The 22,652-nt window shown below is 35.6% G+C and overlaps 1 protein-coding gene across 1 annotated transcript in view; it reads right to left on the reverse strand.

Moving 5' to 3' along the window:
• LOC136031552 (trithorax group protein osa-like) overlaps window positions 1–22,652 on the reverse strand; it is a 110,348-nt gene that overhangs the window by 65,300 nt on the left and 22,396 nt on the right. Inside the window, exon 4 of the mRNA XM_065711598.1 lies at window positions 10,087–10,285. Within this exon, the coding sequence (XP_065567670.1) occupies window positions 10,087–10,285 (199 nt within the window). The remainder of the gene's footprint in view (window positions 1–10,086; window positions 10,286–22,652) is intronic.

The raw sequence follows: 22,652 nt of genomic DNA on the forward strand, positions 1-22,652 counted from the left end.
TTTCTAGAAATATATATCTATCAGAGCTTATTCTTGAACCTAGTCATGGCGCTGGTCATGAAGATCATTTCTTAGATTTAAATATTAATATTTGTGATAATAATAAATTAAGTTTTAAAATGTATAATAAAACGGATGATTTTGATTTTGAAGTGATTAGTTTCCCATTCCCTGAAAGTAATATACACTCAAATATCACATATTCAGCGTTTTTCTCACAGTTACTTCGTTATGCAAGGATTTGTAGTAATTATATTGATTTTAAAAATAGATGTAAAATCTTAAGCCAAAAATTGATATCAAGAGGTTTTTCTGCAAATAAATTAACTTGGCAATTTAAAAAATTTAGTTTTCATTATAATGAACTTTTAAATAAATATCAAAAGAATTATCTAGAAATACTTAAAGAAATTTTCAACTAATTTCGGAGGTTCGAGAAATGTTGTTGCAGCGCCATTTATTTTGAATTGTGTTTCTAATTGAGCGGATTTTTTTAAAAATTAGCCACATGGTAAAGATGAATTCTATAATTGTCTAGTTCATTCAGGTTTTTTGCAATGTGTTAATATTTGTGATAAATTTATTATATTTAGTTTACCTATTGTTGCTAAAAAGAGGGATATATTAACAGGATAAGCTTGTTTTGGTGTTACTTGGTTGTTTTACATTTGCTGTTTTTTTTTTCTTTCATAGGCATGTATTTTGGGGGTGATACCTGACACGGGGATGCCATGGATATTCTGTGATAACCACAACACTTGGCTGGGTAGAGAATTTAAAGTGGCGAAACCCTATATAGGCCAGTGTATTCTCCTGATGAGCCCTTGTGTTGGGTTGTTGCCTCTGAATCATTTGTCTTTATTTTTTTTTTTTTTCTATCGTTTGGTAAATGACGACTTATACTTATTGACGACATGACTGCCTGTCCATGGATTATTCTTTATGGTTGATTGTGTATGGCTATGCTGTTTGACCTATGTGATTGTATGGATGAGTAGGGTTAAGGCCTCATTCAAGTGCTGGTCTATATTAATCACTAATTTAGGAAAACAGTCTTCCTTTTCTCCTTCTGTCTCTTTTTTTTTTGTGTGTGTGTTTGTGCTGTTGCATTGGTGATTTCTTTTTTCATATGATATATATATATATATATATATATATATATATATATATATATATATATATATATATATATATATACTAGCTGTTAGGGTGGCGCTTCGCGCCACCCCCCAAGCCCCCCCGCGCGCGTAAGTCGTTACGCGCCATATTAGTTACGCGCCATTGTAGTTGTGTCCCTATGTCCCACCTGTGAATATAGATAGATATATATATATATATATATATATATATATATATATATATATATATATATATATATATATATATATATATATATATATATATATATATATATATATATATATATATATATATATATATATATATATATATATATATATATATATATATATGTTTTTAACTACGTAAAACTTGCGAATATACAACATTCTTTGCTGTCCCATTGTCTGTGCATATAAATAGATTGTCAGGTTTACCGACTCTTGAACATGCAACATATAATGGTCCATGGGAAAACAATCCGTATTCAGATCTATACCTCATGATTCTAATGATTGCCCTTGAGCTTTGTTGATGGTGATTGCTAATCGACCATTCCCTGAGTCGCCATCGTCATTTATATATCCCCCTGTGCACCCCGGCGTCCCCTTTGTAGTTATGTCCCTGTGTCCCGGTCGTCGTCATTTATACTCCCTGTGTCCCGGTGCTTTGTTGATTGCTAATCCAACATTCCTTTTGTCCCGGTCGCTTTCTCTTTGAGTGTCGTCATTTATTTAGATTGTCAGGTTTACCGACTCTTGAACATGCAACATATAATTGTCCATGGGAAAAACAATCCATATTCAGATCTATTCCTCATGATTCTAATGATTGCCCTTGAGCTTTGTTGATGGTGATTGCTAATTGAACATTCCCTGTGTCCCGGTCGTCATTTATATTCCCAGTATCCCGGTCGTCATTTGTGTCCCAGTGTTCCCCTTTTAGTTCTTTTTTATTGGTTTTGACCTTTTTTTAGGTTTTTTAGTTTTTTTCTTTTAGTTTTTTTTGAAGTTTTTATCTTTTTAGTTTTTTTATTTTTATTTATATTTTTTTTAGTTTTCTTTTTCTCCTTTATTTTTCAGTTTTTTTCCTTTTTTTAGTTTTTTTTTAGTTTTTTTTTAGTTTTTTTTTCTTTTTTAGTTCTTTTAGTTTTTACCTTTTTTAGTTTTTTAGATGAAAATTTTTTTTAGTTTTTTTCCCTTTTTTCTTTTTAGTTTTTTATTGGTTTTTACCTTTTTTTTAGCTTTTTTAGCTTTTTTAGTTTTTTTGCGTTTTTTCTTTTTACTTTTTTTTTTAGTTTTTATCTTTTAGTTTTTTTTGAAGTTTTTATCTTTTTAGTTTTTTTATTTTTATTTATATTTTCTTAGTTTTCTTTTTCTCCTTTATTTTTCAGTTTTTTTCCTTTTTTTAGTTTTTTTTTCTTTTTTAGTTCTTTTAGTTTTTACCTTTTTTAGTTTTTTTTTAGTTTTTTAGATGAAATTTTTTTTTAGTTTTTTTCCTTTTTTTCTTTTTAGTTTTTTATTGGTTTTTACCTTTTTTTTAGCTTTTTTAGTTTTTTTTCGTTTTTTCTTTTTACTTTTTTTTTAGTTTTTATCTTTTTTATTTTTATTCTTAATTTTATTAGTTTTCTTTTTCTCTTCTATTTTTCAGTTTTTTCCTTTTTTTTAAGTTTTTTTTTAGTTGACGTCACCTTATCCACAGATCCACAGATCCACAGACAACTTATTTTTATATAGATAGATAGAAGATATATATATATATATATATATATATATATATATATATATATATATATATATATATATATATATATATATATATATATACATATTCACAGGTGGGACACAGGGACACAACTACAATGGCGCGTAACTAATATGGCGCGTAACGACTTACGCGCGGGGGGGGGGGGGTGTTGGGGGGCGCGGATGTTTGTGTGCCGACTGACGTCACGTTTGTCGACTGACGTCATTATAAGGATTGAGCTGTATGTCGTCATGAAGTTGTTTGTCGACTGACGTCATGTTTGTCAACTGATGAAATTACAGACCGGGACACAAATGACGACGGGGACAGCGGGACACAGGAAATATAAATGACGACCGGGACAGCGGGACACAGGAAATATAAATGACGACCGGGACACTCAAAGAGAAATTACAGACTGGGACACCGGAACACAAATCACGACCGGGACACAGGGAATAACAAATGACGACCGGGACACCGGGACACAGGGAATATAAATGACGACCGGGACACTCAAAGAGAAATTACAGACTGGGACACCGGGACACAAATGACGACCGGGACACAGGGAATATAAATGACGACCGGGATACATGGACCACAACTACAACGGGGACGCCGGGGGGCACAGGGGGATATATACATGACGACGGGGACACAGGGAATGTTCGATTAGCAATCACCATCAACAAAGCTCAAGCGCCGGATAGTTGATGGGGGCGAAGCGCCCCCATCAACTAGGTGTTGGGGCCCCACCCCAACTGCCAGTACAAATATAAGAAATTATAGGTTAAATCGTAAAAAATCTACATCTTTCAAGAGGCAAAAGTCCAAAGTTAATCTAGTTCCCCTCTCAATTAAATCTGAGTCTGATAGCAAAGGTAATCCAGAAAGATGGTTATCCATTCTACAGTATTACGTGTTTTTTTTTTCAGATTTGCGATTGGATAAGTGTTACGAACACTTACCATTTATATGAAATAAGATTCCTTTTAAATTCATTCATAGTCCCTATAACCATATTTACACACAGGAGGGGATGTCTGTAAAATAAATGACAATAAGGAACCCATTTTTTTTTTTGTGACATGCCCGTTTCGGCATCTTAATCTCTGGTATCCCTTATGCCCATTTCGGCATCTTAATCTCTGGAATCCCTTATGTCCATTCCGGCATCTTAATTTCTAGTATATTTTTTTGGTCCAGTAGGACTGCAATTTGAAAACATCAAAGAATGAACTTGATCCACTTTTAGTCGTCGAAGTAATAAATACAAGACGAACAGTGGTAATTGTGAATTATCCCAAACACACTCGAGAAGTTTACTCTGTTTGATTTGAAAAAAAAAAACGGTTTATCTGTCTGCAATCCATGATAATTAGCTTAATCTGAATGTGAAAAACTCCGATGGAGGTATATTTTAATTAAATATTTAATATATAGAGGTGGTTAGGATTTAGATCAGGTATTTAATACAATGCGTTGTGGGCGGCCTCCTTTCCATAATTTTTGTCGTAGTTTCAACAATTTTGTTTTTAAAGTATCATATTTTCATCATATTTTGGTAGGCTATATTTCATTATGATTAACCTAACTTCACTTATCGACTGTGCTCAGGATAACACAAGTACCCAAACACATTTCATTTCATTCAAATCAATTAAATAGTGTATTTCTTATCCGACTAAATGAGTTCAAGTTCAGGTCGAAAAAAACCATCAATTAATATTTTTAAATAGTACGATTTTTCCAACAGAAACTTTTTCCAAAGGCACTTAGTTCCTTACTACAACTTATGACAAAAAGATAATTCAATTTATGGCACTAGGCCACGCCCAAAATTATTAAATAATCCTATCTATCTTGTACAGAATGTGGAGTATAACTAAGTACCCAATAAACTAACATTCTTTGAACGTAACAATATTTTTTCGGAAGCATGTGTTGAAATATGCAATGAAAAATAGTTTTGGCGACCCATTGTCTACTACGAAAAACCCATCAAACTGCCACGTGGTTTGTTTATTGCAAGACCGCATTTCTCTGTGATGCATATCTTTGTATTTTGTAATTAGGGATTGAACAACAAGACCATAACATAATTATTCAACCCTTTTTTCTACAAACAGAATGATGTAAAGAATTTGGAAAATTTCGTTACGAATAATAAAAAGCAAGGGTTGGCTTAACATTAAATTGATAGGCACACATAGAGCATGTATTTAGGGGGAGGAAGGGGTTTCAGCCCAAACCGTTTCTTAAATCGAGTAAATTTTATATTGTTTTTTATATTTCTCGTAATCATTCCTGTTTTTGTTGTTTTTTTTTTGCATTTTTAACATTTTTATACATTGTAAAACTTTTCACGCTATACGTTCCAGGTACATTATGGGTAACCAAAATCTAGCGCTTTAAAAATGCAAAGCCTTGACCAAAAATGCAAACCATAGCGCATTATCGTTTTATCCGTACTTTCCGTAAGGGGAAGGGGTCTCAAATAAATCTTTGAAAGAACATCTAGACGCTTTCACAGCAATATATATTTGAAAGGGGGTCAGATTTTGGGGGGGGGGGTACCTAAACAAATAGAAGCAGACCAGACAGTCCACGAAAAATCACAAAAAGATGGACATTTCACTGAAGGGACTTGGCCCAAAGATCCACCCCTGTGTTTACATTTTTTTGGAAGAATGTTCCTTGTTTCCCTCTAGTAGAGATAAAGATATTCTTCTTTTTTTAAAATAAAGCCTTAGATAGAATACGTATGTCTTTATGAAGGTATTTTTCTTCATATTAGATTGATTTATCTCATATTTCTTTACATACTGCACATATTCCTAAGTCGCATAAAGTTTTCTCGAAGAATTCTCTTCATCGTCCTCAATTTTTAGGGGGCTCTTCCCCCCTAAAAAATCTTTTGATCACTACCCCCTCCCCCTAAAACACAAAGGGTCATCTCAATGTTAGAAAAACCAATCAGCTCCTCAATATGAAATAATTATGGCTTATCTTTTGAAAGCCAATGTTTATTCTGGAGGTTTCGCACCTCAAAATGGGTACGAAACCTCATATTCGTATGAAACCCTTCATTTAAACACAAACTAACAGGTTTTTCCCTAAGTTATTTGGCTATTTTTAGAAAGCGAAAAATTTCCAAAAGTTTTCAAGCATTTGATTCCTCGAAAATGTCGATGAGTTACTTTGCCTCAGTTTTAGTAATTAATCCAGCTCGGTGCAAGGCCAGGTAGGGGCATTTACCCCCCCCCCCGAGATTTTAAAAAAATACTTTTATTAGTATCTTCACTTAAACAATCGGAAAATGCATAACCCCCCCCCCCCCCGATTTTGAAACAAATTTTTGTACTTTTAATTGGGAACACCACAACCACCCAAATTTTGAAAAAAAAAGTATTGTATCTGTATGCTCAATGTTGAATTAATAACTGCACTTGCTTAGGTACCGTTGGGACCTAATTAGGCTAAGCAACATGAATTTTTCACGTGGTAACGAATATGATCAGAATTAAGTAATCCAAACAAGAGTTTTGCCTATTTCTAAGGTATAAACTGCAAATTTATGATCACGATTACGGGGGAGGCTGTTTTACCTTGAAACACAAACAAAAATAATATTTTGCAACCAAAATTCTGGGGAAGCTTTTAAGTATTTTTTCAATCTTTTCAACCTGTTTTTGCTCATTGACTCCAAAACCCAGATTCGGCCCTTCAGAACTTGCGATATCGATGTTTTTTACCTTATCTCAAACCACAAAGCTTTAAAAACTGTACAAAGGGCTGATGAGACTTAGGGACTGGGTTAAATTTATTTAAGACTTGAGCCTAATTAGAGGAAAACCAAAACAGGTAGTCTCTTAGAGGCAAAGTTGGCATAACTTTTTTCAGAGTTGTATACAAATGATTATTTTTACTTCTTGATGATCATTCTGGGTAGTCTATAGAATGAGTCCGTCATTCTAGGGTAGAATTAAGACAGATAGTTATACAACAGGGGTAATCCAGATAGTCTATCAGTCCTGTGAACCATTTGAAGGCAATTGGAGACAAAAAAAAAAAACAACTTATGACTGACTAGATTCACACTTGCAGGTGAGTAGGCGACTGAAATTGTTTATATTATATGGGCTTGGCCTATTGGTAAAGCCCAGTGGAATCGCAGGGAAGTGATCAAGATTTTTGAGTTGACTCATGACCGACAATATCCACTGGAGTTGTAGGCAAACGGGCAAACGTCGGTCTTTCTTGTTCAAAAGCAATATCGGGGTATCTTGCTAATGACACAGAAGTGCAAACAAAACAAATATTCTAAAGTACTTAGAGATGCACCTAGGCGGAAAGACTGGGAAATTTGACACATTATCCTGAAAAGCAAGTGTAAAGCTAAGTTCTGACAGGCGAGAGGAGGAGGGGTAAATTTCTAGAAAAAAAATTGTGTGAGGAGTTGTGTGTTAGGGAGCTTTACTAATGGGAAATCCTTGGGCGGGTAGACACGCCCGGCTCTACAACTGACCAGTTGCTTTCTCCTACGATAAACCCCTAAGTATGTCTGTGGGATCGGTCAGTCCTGGTGTTGCTTATAGTTCAGTTTAGAACGGGGTTATTTGTGTGACTATAAGCTCAGCCAGTGTTGACCCAGCTCTAAATGGCTACATGGAGAAATCTGAGCGAAAAACACAAAAAAAACGTCGGTTGAATTGCTCGGAGCCAAGCATTGCACTCCCAGTCACAAACAAAGAATCAGGCAATCGGTATATATATCCATATCGGTAAATATATCCACCGCTCCGCCCCTGACAAGCCATTTGAATCTACCTCCTTTCGAGTAAAACAAAAGAATCATTACTTGTCTCAAGGTACTTTTACACATGGGATAATTAACATTAAAAATGTTTTGGAACTAAACACACGAAAAAAAAACATATTTTCATAAATATCCTATCGCAAACCAAACAAGTCCATGCACAATTACTAACAGAAAAACAAAATCACGACCGTGAAAACTATCGCCATAATATATGTACAAAACATCCATTTTCCCTTTCATTAGGCATTTAATCCCTTTAATAAATCACAGAGAAGTTATCGCCGGTCTAAATTGAGTGACATAACATCACTGGTCAGCTGATGATTCTAATTATAGGAAGTGACGTCATTCCAAATGCACGTGGATAAGGGGATTCCCCAATAATTGCCTATTGAGAGATCCGAATGGAATTCAAACAAAATTTCTGCTTGATTAATTTCCTTGCATCCGATGACAGAATTCCCGAGACAAATACAAGATACAGAATTTAAGTCCTTACATTGCCACCTTGAGTTGATTTGTGTAAGAGCATTGAATCAATAAATCATGATAAAATACACATAGCTGACGTTACCAACACTTAGGAGGAGGGGGGCAGATAGGGGTTCCTGAAACTAGTGCAGGCTTTTTTACTGAGTTGCTCCTTCGCCCAGAACAACCTGTTATTCGTACCTGATACAAATTTCTGACCTGTTAATAAGAGTGAATTGACTGAGCTTTAAATATTTTCTTTATCCCCATTCGTAATTTGAAGTTTGATTAATATAACAAGTTTCTCTAGTGTCTTCCTTTTTCCTTGTTATTCCCTTTTTCTTTAAAATTTGCACCTATGCGTTCCCGACAGTCAGCTGAGCACAATTTCCCTGTATGTGGTTATAGTACGTAGGCTACTTGTTACGATTAACACTAATGAAGGCATTGTTTGGCGACATTGTTGATCGACAATCTATTCTGGCGAGACAGAATTGACCAACAGTTGTGTTCTAGCGACCGAAAAAAATTCTTGATCAATATGGATTAAAAATAACCCACAATTCTCTAGCTTAGTGCATGAAAAATAAGCAAGGTTGGTTGGCAATCTGAGCCTATTCCAAGACGCATCATACCCTTGCCAGAACACTCGTGTCATGATTGCAGCGGTCACTGAAACCTAGTAAAGAACGGAGTTCCGTCCATAGTATTCGACAATTTAAAAACATTAAAAATGTTGTTGTGAGGCAATCTACTCACTTTTGACTCCTAAATCAATATTCTTGTTTTTTATACTTGGGTTTTATGTTTTCAGTAAAACGCAAGTTTTCTATAGCCCTACAAACATAGGGAAATATCACCAGTTGGTTTACTTGCACTAGTTCTATCAATGTATATTAGATAGGCTGCAAAGCAATAATTTTTGTTCGTTTTTAGTTTCAACTTCGCTCTTCACTTTCCTCTGGAAAACACTCTTTTTCTAAAAGTGGTCTTTGCTGAAACATATGCTTTATTTTTGCGCTTTACCCACTGACTGAAAATTAACCTCGTTCAATTTTTTATGTACCAGGGACATCAAAATGAAAGCATTTTCTGCCCCCTGTCTCCTTCTTATGTCAAGTAACTTATACAGAAGTAAAAAGCGCTAACAAAGGTCTTGGCCGAAATTTATGCTTTAGTTTTAGTGTTTTATTCACTGGCTGGAAATTACCCTCGTCCGGTTTTGTCTTTTCCTTAGAAGTACCAAGTACATTAAAACGAAAACATTTTTTCCCCTGGCTCCATCTTATGTCAATTCATACCTGAAAACCGGGAATTTCTACGATGTTTCTATCGGTTTTATTCAATTACTAAAATTTTTTGTTACGTAAATTCTTTCCTTTGTTGCCACATTGAACCGTAAATAAACAAGTCGAAATTTTTCTTGTTTAGAGACAAGCCCAACCAAAGAGTTGTAATGCCCAATTTATCTGCTTCTGATCGTCGGGCAATACATCCATCAGAAAGGTGGTACGACTGTTATTTTCAATAGGTATCTTTTTCGTTTGTCCTTTTTCATACGTCATATATAGCTAATGTGATGTCAGATGGTATTTAAAACAGACGAGAAGTGTGGAAAACAAACAAAATCTCTTTATTGTCCTTATAACAATAACGAAGTGGGTACCAAAAAACTAAATAGGGCAATTGCAAACCCATATCTAGGATTTTTGTTCGGGCGGGGGGGGGGGGAGGACAAAAATAATTTTAAGAAATGCATAAAAAATATATGTTTTTATGAATGTTTATTTCATTTTTACGAGTCGGACAAACATTTCGAGAGGGTTCATACCCCCCTAACCCCTCCCCTGAATACGGGGCACTTAGAACGTCAGGTCCAAATATCAAAAGCAAATAAAACTTAGATTTACAGGAATTAAACTTGCCTATAGCAGGGGACATTGGTTGCGAGCTTGCTGAGCCACTAGATCCGGTTGGTGATGGGGAAGGCCTCTTCGCAGGCGGAGGAGCTGATTGAGGATGAGCTGGTCCAGGACTCTGTGTTTCTGGTGGATGTTGTTGTTCATTGGAAGAGGCACTAGATGCTGTCCCATTCGGTGGCTGTGAATGCTGGTGGTTATTTTCCTACAAACAAAAATCTAATTATATCATAGTAGAAACACGTAAACATACATGGAGGAAGGGGGATTCATGGGGTTATGCACGAGTCGCTTCAAGTGAGCTAAATAAAAAAAAATATCGTAAAAAACTTATCTTTGCAGAGTTGAATATTGAAATAACTGCCAGATCGAGTGTTTTTGAACCATACACGGTAATGAATCGCAAGTAAAGAGAGACCCTTGTCGATGGAAGTCGAAATTTAGAAATATTAGCATTTTAGTGGCGTCAAATTTGAAAGACGATTATGCCTAATGCTGAATTAAACTCATAATTTAGAATTTAGAATATCAGCACTTGAAGTAGTTTTTGAGGCAATCATTTTTTACAACCTTTTCTAAACATAATGCCTCGGTCAGGAACAACTATCTTCACAAAAAAGGACAATCCATTCTTATATTTTTTGGTAATTGTATGATACAGCGACCATACATTGTTCTTGATCTGTAATTAAAGCGGTTTTCTGTGTCCACTCGGAGCTTAGCCTGAGCGAGATAAAATACTATGCAGGTAAACTCTAAAAAGTGGAATCTTGATGATAAAGGATGCGTCAAAAGAACCTGTGTTTATGCTTACTTCGAATATGCACAATTAAATAATCTTAATTCCATCAAAGACATTCAGAAAAAGGGGAAAGCACACAATATGGAATGAGATCTTCATGAAATTTTTTTCCAGAAAATTTCAACATTTCTGAGATGAGGGAAATACATTTTGCATCTTCATGTTCACACTCAAGTTCTTGGTGATAATCAGCTTATCGTGAGTGTATATACACTACAATGTAGGTTTATTTTAATTGGTATATAGGTAAGGTTTGGTTAGAAACCATTTAATATAAAGAGTTCTGGGGGGAGGGGGCCTGAAATCCATAATCCCCTGTTGTAGTTTCCATAATTTTGTTACTAAAGTATTTTATTTTCATCCTATTCAGGTATATTTCATTAGGATTAACCTAGCTTCACTTCATGAGTGTGGTGGCTATAACAGATAAATACCGCTTAAAACTAATGAAAAGATAGTATTTGGGAATTATTCAGTACACACTCGAGAATGTGGATCAACAGATAAGACAATAACGGGTTTCTCCATTAGTTTCTTTCCGCTTAGCATGAGACAGTGACAAAATAGATGGGAAATATATAATTTGGGCTATATATTTGAACATCAAGAGGGGGGGGGGTAAAATATTTGGATAGTATGATGTTAGAAAACAATTCGGTACTTGTGTCTTAAAGCCATCATACTCAAGTTCTTGGTGAACATGAACATGAGACAATAATCGGTTTTCATGCTCTTTATACCCGACAATACTAGCTTCGGCTGGGTGGGAGACTACATTTAGCGATATTTTAATTAAATATTTAGTTGGTATTTTGGTTAGGTTGGGTTAGTTCAGGTTACACATTTAGTGTAATGCGGTCTGGGCATAATGGGCCGTCCCTTCCGTAATTCTTTATTGTAGTTTCCATAATTTTGTTACTAAACTATTATATTTTCATCATATTTTGGTATATTTCCTTGCGATTAACCTAACTTCACTTCTTGTGTGTGGCGGCTATAAGACAAAAGTATCAACAATCCTTACTTCGTAATACGAAGAATAACTGTGCCTAACACATTTTACCTGAAAACCCACTATACTTTACCCCCCCCCCCAAATGTACAAACATACAGTCTAAATTTGTTTATTAAGTATCATGTTTTAATCATGTTTTGGTATGTTTCATAAGGATTAACCAGACTTCATTTCTCGAGTGTGTACCGAATAATGCACAAATACCGAAAAGATAATTGTATAATCTCACTTTCAGAACAATATTGTCACGTATTGACGCACTTGTCTTAAACATATAGGCTATGCAATCGGTAGTCCTGTCGGCTATAACTTTTCTTACTTTAGCCTATGCAAAATTATGAATTATTTCATCCCAATTGATTGCTTCTAATTCTTTAATCCGTTGTAATTACTTTTTCTTAAAATTCAATTTATTTTTTTTTAATTCGGTCTACTTGATTTATTTTCAAGGAATAGTGATGAAGATAAGGGGAAAATTTCAAATTCAATTTGCTTATGCTTACTGCCAACTCTAGCCTCTACATTATTTTAATAAAAATAAAATGACAAAAATTTCAAAATGAGTACAATAATTCGAGTATTTATTTGAAAGGTCTGTAACCGGAAGGCACTCAAGAAGTGAAGTCAGGATAATCCTAATGAAGTATACCAAAACGTGATGATAATATATTACTTTAGAAACAAAATTAAGGAAACTATAACAAAGAACTAGGAAAAGCAGGCCGCGCAGAACGCATTATGTCAAATACCTAACTTAACCCAACAACCTCTAAAAATCAAATATTTAATTAAAATATACCTACATCGTGGTTTTTCTCTTTGTGTTTTTTCTCTTTGTATTCATTTGTTTTTCTCTTTGTATTTTTTATATATATTATTACTCCACTATATTTACTTTATGTATCGTGTGGGTGAAAAATAAAACAAATAAATCATAACCGACTCCAAAGAGGAAAACCAGTTTTCGTCAGATCTTAGGCAGCATAATTCTTGGGTGTGTTCCGTTTTAACAGACAAGTACCATTTGGAATTTTGCATCCCTGGAATTTCTGCACCCTACGCAAGTGCCCCTTCCCCTCTAAAACGGCCTCTGCATAGAACTTGTTTTTCTCTCGTATCAGTATTTCTGAACATAAAAGAGTCGCGTTAATAATAATGCATACAAATTTTTCAGAGGTTCTATAAATTATCTCCTTTCCACCAAATAATCTTCAGATAAGCATCCCACTTAATTATCCGAAAAGGATGTCAATTTCCTTCCATAATTACGTCATCCAGACCCTTCATCACCAAGACATTCCATTCAATTTCTTTTGAGTTTGCAATTTACTCAAAAGGCACGGGTTAATTTATTACGAGAAACAACTTGTTGCTACAAATTTTCTCTCAAAAATCCAACAACCACATGTCTCTCATTTAGGATTCACACCACGTGTTCAATAACATGCCTCTTACACCAGCTGATCCCTACAAATTGACATAATTTAAATTGAGTACACGTGGTCCCCTTTTCCTAAAGTAAATTCATAGTTTCTTTATCTTTTAATACAAAGATGACGACATTTTCCAACATATAAAAAGTGAAAAACGAAAACTGCATAAACTAATTACGGGTTTCTGGAGCACAAATCAACTTTATTAAATAAGTTTCTCAGTCCCTATTTCATAAAAGACGAGACGAAGGTAAAATATAGAATTAATCCAAGGACAACATACTAAAATCGTTCCTAAGCAGAAATCAAGCAAACACTACGAAATAGTTGAAGAAAGTGCAGTGTTATTGACATGGAAATATTGGCAATCTCACACATGGCTGACATCAACTAATATCATCGACAATAAAAACCATTAACACCCCCTCCCCACCCTGTAGTTATCTGAAAACTACAACAAAGAATTATAGAAGGGGACGCCCAGGCCGCATTATATTAAATACGCAACCTAAACTAACCTAACCAAAATACCAACTAAATATCATCTGATAAAATTTGTTTTTTTATTTTTACCACAAACCCCCTCCCCAAAATCAAATTTTGTGTACATATCAGCATACAACAAGACATTAACAAGAGCTAAGAGCTCATATGGCACTTGTGACGAGGTCGGAAGAGCCGAGAGCTCATATGGTACGAGGTCGGAAGAGCCAAGAGCTCATTTGGACGAGGTCGGAAGAGCCAAGAGCCAAGAGCTCATTTGGCACTTGTGAGAAGGTCAGAACCTAAAGTTAAACTTTATAGCACAAGATCCTTCTAAATATCAAATTTCATTAAGATCTGGTCACCCTTTCGTAAGTTACAAATACCTCAATTTTCAAAATTACCTCCCCCCTCCCAATTCCACCAAAGAGAGCAGATCCGGTCCAGTTATGTCAGTCACGTATCTTAGACAGGTTTCTATTCTTCCCATCCAGTTTCATCCTGATCTCACCGCTTTAAGTATTTTCTAAGATTTCCGGTCCCCCCAACTGCCCCCCCCCCAATTACGTTTGATCCGGTTGAGATTTAAAATAAGATATCAGAGTTACGAGGTCCTTCTAAATATGAAGTTTCATGAAGATCCGATCGCTCCTTCGTAAGTTAAAAATACGTTATTTTTCTTATTTTTCAGAATTACCCCCCCCCCCGCAATTGAGCGGATCCGTTCCAATTATGTAAATTACGTATGCAAGACTTTTGCTTATTTTTCCAACCAAGTTTCATCCCAATCCTTCCAATCTAAGGGTTTCCCATCATTTTAGGTCTACCCACCCCAAACTTCCCCCAATGTCACCAGATCCGGTCAGGATTTAAAATAAGAGCTTTGAGCCACGATATCCTTCTAAAAATCAAATTTCATGGAGATCCAATCACCCATTCGTAAGTTAAAAATACCTCATTTTTTCTAATTTTTCAGAATTAACCCCCCCCCCCCAACTACCCAAAAGAGAGCGGATCCGTTCCGTTTATGTCAATCATCTATCTAGGACTTGTGTTTATTTTTCCCACCATGTTTCATCCCGATCCCTCCACTCTAAGTGTTTTCCAAGTTTTAGGTTTCCCCCTCCCAACTCCCCGCCCCCATCACCAGATCCGGTCGGGATTTAAAATAAGAGCTCTAAGACACGATATCCTTCTAAACATCAAATTTCATTGAGATCCGATCACCCGTTCGTAAGTTGAAAATACCTCATTTTTCTAATTTTTAAGACTTACTCCCCACCTCCCAACTACCCCAAAGAGAGCAAATAAGTTCCGATTATGTCAATCATGTATCTGGGACTTGCGCTTATTTTTCCCATCAAGTTTCATCCCGATCCCTCTACTCTAAGTGTTTTCCAAGATTTTAGGTTTCCCCCCTCCAACTCCCCCCAATGTCATCAGACCCAGTCGGGATTTAAAATAAGAGCTCTGAGACACAATATCATTCCAAACATCAAATTTCATTAAGATCCAATCACCCGCTCATAAGTTAAAAATACTTCATTTTTTCTATTTTTCCGAATTAACCGGCCCCTTCTCCCCCCCCCAGATGGTCAAATCGGGAAAACGACTATTTCTAATTTAATCTGGTCCGGTCCCTGATACGCTTGCCAAATTTCATCGTCCTAGCTTACCTGGAAGTGCCTAAAGTAGCAAAACCGGGACTTTAGGTTTTCCCCCTCCAACTCCCCCCAATGTCATCAGATCCGGTCGGGATTAAAAATAAGAGCTCTAAGACACAATATCATTCCAAACATCAAATTTCATTAAGATCCAAATACCCGCTGATAAGTTAAAAATACTTCATTTTTTCTATTTTTTGCGAATTAACCGGGCCCCCACTCCCCCCAGATGGTCAAATCGGGAAAACGACTATTTCTAATTTAATCTGGTCCGGTCCCTGATACGCTTGCCAAATTTCATCGTCCTAGCTTACCTGGAAGTGCCTAAAGTAGCAAAACCGGGACAGACCGACAGACCGACAGACAGACAGACCGACAGAATTGGCGACTGCTATATGTCACTTGGTTAATACCAAGTGCCATAAAAATTAATTTATTTGTTCCGAAGCCTAAGAATAAAATAATGACTAAGTAGATTCTAAGTAAAATACACATTTTCAAGCTTTTAGCCCCTCAGGAACCGGTTCCTCAAATACAAAAACCACCTGAATCTTACATCGTAACAACAAGAAAAAAAAGGAGAAAATAATAAAAGGATAGAATAATATAAAAATTTGTATAACCATGTCTATTATACTATCTATTAGAACATATTCGATAACTAAGAAACTACAAATAAACATTATTTTCCGAAGGATTCAAACAATTTCTGTTTCACGAAAAACAAGACTAGCTTCGCTTATGCCCCGCATATCTATCCATGGCCAACTGGTGCCGCTAGGTTTAAACGGGAGGGAAAGACCAAAGCGAGAGCGTTGTTCTGTACATTGGATCTGATAAAGACTCAGGAAAAATAAAATATTTTTGAATCATATTCACCATCATAAAAATAAACGTTAATCAGCAGTTTGACAAGGAACTATTTATGGCTTTGGATTTTTAAGAAAAAAATAAGCATTATACACCTGTCATGCGAGAATTATTTGAACCCAAACAATGTGCTGATTTCCTTTCAAAAATAGAACCACGTGGGTTGTCTCCAAATGGAAATGATGTTGCTATTACCAATATCAGCTGTCAAATTATTCGTCCTTCCCTCAAGCTACTAAAAGGCAAACCTAATAAATTGAAGAAACGGTCAGAAAAATTATTATCTTGATTGTAAACATGAAGTTGGACTGATTCCATTGCGAAAAAGTATACGAAAAAGTGATTCATTTTTCTCCCCTATTCGTTCAGGAGTCTGAAGGGGGAATGCCATGAAAGGTTTGAAAAGAGTACAGGTCATATTTCCGCAGATAGGGCTATAATAAGGTAGCAGTAATAATTAATTTATCTAACATAATTACTTCATTTGTAAATAGATAATAATTAGCTTCTGAAAGAAATATTCACAGACATGTCAAAAATTTCCTATATTTAAGCATGTTCCTACATAAATAAAGAATTGTAAGAACTGAATGACAAAATGCTGATCATTACGATACGAGTCGCTATAAAAAGGAAGAGGTGAATGCCAATTATATTTCTGTGATGAGCTTTTATTAAATATTGTTTGGCAAGTAAAAACAAAGAGATCTATGAATAAAATAAGAATATTTCGTGAGGCAGGCACTAGGGCTATATGCAGGGAGGGCCTCTGGACCTAGTGGCATCAATCCAGGAAAAAGTAAAAGGGGGCAAAATTTACTTTTCTAAATCTAGGGGTAACTTAAATTCTTGAGTTCGTACTAGCTAAAAGGAAGCGCCAAAACCATTTAATATGATACGCTCTGGGGAGCCTTATTTCCATAATTCTCTGCTGTTATATCCGTAGTCTTTTTACAGAAGTATTTTACTTTCATCATACTTAGGCATATTTCATTGGGATTACTTCTTGAGTGTAGTGGCTATAAGACAAAAGTACCGTCAAAACTTGTTCGTTGCTTTCCCACGATTTCCTGTATTTTCATCCAATTTTCCTTTTTTTGCTTTTTCTGAATTTAATCACCCTTTCAAAATGAATTTAGATATACCCACATCTCTTTTTGTATGTTGGGGTTAACCTTGAGGTTGGGGTTAAATCCATGTACGCAGGAATTTTCTTCGGCAAGAAGCAAATGCGTCAAAACAAACACGAAGCCAAATTACGATTTTTTTGGGGGTGGGGGCACAGCCCTTCTCAATTAGCATAAGTACGAGCATTGAGGTTATTATACTTCTCGATAAATGCGATAAATTTAAAGAGCCACACGCAAAAATATTATTTCATCGAACCCGAAATCCAAGAAGAGGGGAGCCAAGTTCCTTAAAAAATCAGGAATAGGGACCAGGGCACTCCTTGTACAGATTTTGAACTTAATTCCCGAGTCAACAGTCAAGCCAGCCCTTTTTTAGACAACGTTATTCGTTTCTATGAAGAGCAAATATACACACAGAATTGCATTTCAGGACCTTTAAATAAAAATCAAGCAAAAATAGTTAATCCACGTCCCAGATTCTATTTGTTTTGCATATTCTAGTGTGTGTATCTTACAACCTCTCATTAAATAAACAACACTATTTCTTCTAATATAATTGAAAATCTAACCATCCAAATAAACGAAGTAAATATGGAAGAAATTTGAAATTTTCGTTAAGTACAGTACACCTAGGACATTCTTAAGCTCAGACTCCAAGATATTAAAAATCTAAACAATATTGTGTTCCTTGAGTCTTATCATAGATCCCTAACTTATTTACAGAGAACAACAAACACAATCTAAAGCGTCCTATATGCGTAAAGATAAAGCCGAGACTACAGGAACACAGCCAATACTCATAGTAATTTACTAAGTTCATAGACAATTTGTTGAAAAACTCACATAGGCAGTTTAATTATTGACTTTTCATAATAATATCCATTGATAATTCCATAAAATAAGGCACTGTCCATTACTTAATATTGAAAATTACCCACTTTTACTCTATACACGCAAAATAAAATGATTATTATCAGGTATTGGTACTAGAATTTATTTCGGGATGAAAAAAAGCAGACAATTCATATGAAAAGTAAAGGCAATTACGGGATTAATTATAAACATCTTGACATTTATAAAGAGGACATGATCTATATGGCCCTTGCCCTACAGCGCACCCACCTATTTCTCATATAAAAGTATGGTTCGGACCCTGGATTTTTGTTAAAATTTGCAAAATATTTTTATTTTTTTATTCTAGTGGACTACAAGAAGTTTAAGACCAAAAACAAAACATGATGGACCAAGGCTCACTTAGATCGCACATAATAGAGTAATATAATGTAGTGAAATAATATTTTTTCTTGATTTTTACAGTCTTTTCCTGGGCTTTATCCAGGTCTTTCTTTTTGTGTCGTGTTATAAATAAAATGATGATAATAATGTGTAGCAGTCTAAGGTCGGTAGGGAAAACTAAGTCGTTTGGGAAACTATGTTGTATTAACAAAATTAAATAGTTGATTGAGCGCCTCTAGCCGCTAATGGGTTTTACAAATGTGGAAAATAGGAGTCTGTTAGTGGCATTTTGTAAATCTATAAATTCAATAGGGAATACGCATTGTCACAAATCTGAATACTATTAATTTTCCGAGCCGCCTTAATGTCGTGGTCGCGGCATGAGCCAAGACCGAAAAAAAAAGTCGAGAAAAAAAACTGTCAAGTAAGGAAGAATCTTCATTTGAAACTCCATTTTTAGGGGCAGGTTCGTAAAACTGAGTCGAGCCTCAGGCGCAAGTTTTATTGCCTCCAATCATTTGATCATAGTTCAAACAGGCAAACCAAAACGCAGGGAGGAGGTAAAAAAAATAGTTAAAAAACAACGAAGGGAGGGGGGTAAAAAACTATGAAACGCATTACAGATGTGTTTATACACATGTATATCACTTTTTACGAGACGGGCAAACATTTCGGGGGAGGGTTAGGACCTGGAAACCCTCCCCCTGGATACAGCCTTGGTTCATATTCATTTCGTAAGATGAAACGCGAAGAAAAGAACTAGTAAGAATTCCAAGCAAGGATGCGTCAAGCAAGAAGGTATTAAGAAATTAATGCCAGATATTTTAAAAGCCTTTATCATTCAACAATCTAAAGGGTTGTCTAGGTCGACTTTAAACCTACTTTTTATCTATTTTTAGTAAATTAAAAACTGAAATCTCACAGAGATAAGGAACTTGGAAAAACAATTCTTGGATCATTAGTATAAACAAATTAAAAAAAAAATTCATGTATCAGGTTGTATGAAAGGTAGCATTACAGTTACGTCCCTATGAAACCGAGCACTAATATCAGCTGTCAAATTCAAAATCTTGAAACTCTTGGAGTATGCTTTTAACATTTTACTACTTCAGGACGCATTAAATCATCTCAATGTTCTTCATGCATATCAAGTCCAGCCTCTTATTAAACTACGTCAGAAGAAAACCTTAATAACCGCTCCACGAATCAATGTCGAAACCCAACAATATTTTTCAATATTTCGTGAACTGCAATAAATACTGTTTTCGAAAACAATAGTTCCCATAAAAACATCCTTATTTTCATCCGCCTCTGCAGTTCATGTAGCTACGCTTCAAGCACGGAATCTGATTATGCTATGACTGGCGCCATGCTAGAGGAGGCCAGTGGGCGGAAATCCATGGAAAATAGCAGCAGGCGTCCCATGAGGAGAAGGGAGAGCACAGTAAAACTGCAGCTGTGGTACTCGATGCCAAAAGCTTTTCCGTTAGATAGGCAAGCATGCTATGCATACGGAGACGACAGTTGGTTCGCCTCCCGGGTTAAACCCAGCCTGAATAGCTGCTATACCTGGCCCGATCTAGCATTATTAAATACAAGATTTTCATGTAGGTTCTCTCACGAAAGATGAAGCCTAAATGATATAAGGGACGCGAACAAAAACCCTAAATTCAATGGGAAGAATGAGGAATTAATTTTGCTTGGCATCAAATAATGGACTGGAGATTCGGCTGGAGTGACAGCTTCGGCTCCGTACATGGGAAAAACTGCTTAAGTTTAGGAACGACACTGGATGACCCATTTAAATAACCAGTGATATCGACAAGATTATCATTATAGATACGAAATTTGTTTTTAGTTATAGTATATACATTTGCGTAACAATCTATGATTAGACTATTTATGAAGGATTTCATAATAATGCCAGGGTAAAAACAATTCAAAATAAAATATAAAAGGAACGGATGAGCATTAATTGTTCGACCCACAATGAACTTGATATTATTTAAAGCACATTAAAGAGTATAAAAAGGGCAATAAATGATTGTCAAAAAGCTAGTGTTTCTATCCATGATAAATTTTAACGACGTTGCGTCATAGGTAAAAAAAAACGAGGTTTGTGACTCAGAATTTAAACGAAGCCCATTTAATCAAATTCATTTATTATAATTTATGGTCACAAATCCTAAAATAAACAATGAAAATGAAAATTACAAAAAAGTAAAGAAATACAAACTTGTAGATCCTAAATTGGACAGTTGTGGGGATAATTGCATTGCAAATTTGAAAGGTTTTTTTTTCTTGCAACAAAACGGTAGTCTATCTTGTTAAAAGATTCGATTAAAAGTTGATAAATGACAAGGAAGTCGCATTCCTGTTGCGCCAAGCCACGATAATTTCTGGAATAAATCTACCACCCACATTCTATCCCGGGGAAGCATTTTAACTTCCAAAATCTAACTCTTTACCCAGTAGCTTGGAGAGATAGGCAGGGGGGGGGTATTTGTGTCCTTCCTTCTTGAAAAATATTTTTATCCACATTGAAATGTCTTTTTTGGTAGGTCATTTTCAATTAAAATATTATACAAACGAAATTGCCCGTAGTTTTGAAAAAAAAGTTTCCCTTTAACCCTTCCCCCTAACTTTTGTGATTTGACGCCACTACCTTTGCCCTTCAGAGCAGTAGATTATAATGAATCAGGGAAAGTGTTATTCTGCATCAGGGTCGTATCCAGGACTTTTTCGGGGGAAGGGCATCAAAATTTATTATATTAATTTGTGTAACGTTTTTACAAGTCAGACAAACATTTCAGGAGGAGGAGGTTCAAACTCTACCCCCCCCCCAGTTACGGCCTTGTGCTGCATCAACAAAATTAAAAAATGGATGGAGAGTCGAAGTTAGGGGTGAAGAGGGTATTTTCTAGTCCCTGGCTCTAACCCCTTCCCTACTTGCAAGCTTTGACACATTCTGGAATGATAAGTCAATGTGGAAATTTAACACATACAAAGGGTCTTTTTCACAGGAGAGACGGGGGGGGGGGGGGTAACAAATATAAAAATAGACGAATTCTAAGAGAAACCTCGATATACCGAAAGCCCTCCGCCTGGATATACGTCTTGAAATCCATTTTTGTGCCGTTTTTACGAATCGGACCAACATTTCAGAGGAGTTTTAATGCCCATTCAAGGCCCAGTTTAAGCCAAAAATCCTTGCGTGAAATTTAAGAGAGAGAGAGAGAGAGAGAGGGAGGGAGAGAGAGAGAGAGAGAGAGAGAGAGAGAAAGAGAGAGAGAGAGAGAGAGAGAGAGAGAGAGAGAGAGAGAGAGAGAGAGAGGGAGGGAGAGAGAGAGATATTTAGTAAACCAAAAAACAACATTAGTATTAATAGCAACCCCAAGAAGCAACTTAAACCAGGACAATAGGAACACAACTTCTCAAAAAGCACCACTTCCATATAAATACAAAAGCCTGAATGTTTACTGTAAGCCTCCTAATTATAAATGGAACCAAAAAAGTAGACTAGTTATAATTATTTACAAAAATAACTACAGTAAGCCAAAAGCTTGTCACAAAAAAAAGATGAATAAAAAATTAAAACAGTTCGTTGCTAAAAGGGAGACAGAATCCCGTTGCTAAGTCATACCTAAGAACTATTATGAAATAACAGCAATAATTCAGAGATCAATTGCATTGGAGGGCTAGGGCGTCTGTGTCCCTTCCCCTATATTTGGAAAAAAATACCTTTTTGGGGTGTTTTCATTGTGACATACCTTTACAATGAAAACATACAAAAATGAGAAATTTATGCATAGAAAATGTATTTCCCCCCCCCCGAAAAATCATGAATCGACACTATTGAGGGAAGGCTAATGCAGTGATTGTAGAAATTTGATAATAGTTGAAAACAAAAGAGAATACATTTTCTTAGTTAATAAGGAA

Source organism: Artemia franciscana, chromosome 1 (genome assembly GCF_032884065.1).
Source record: "Artemia franciscana chromosome 1, ASM3288406v1, whole genome shotgun sequence".
NCBI lineage: Eukaryota > Metazoa > Arthropoda > Branchiopoda > Anostraca > Artemiidae > Artemia > Artemia franciscana.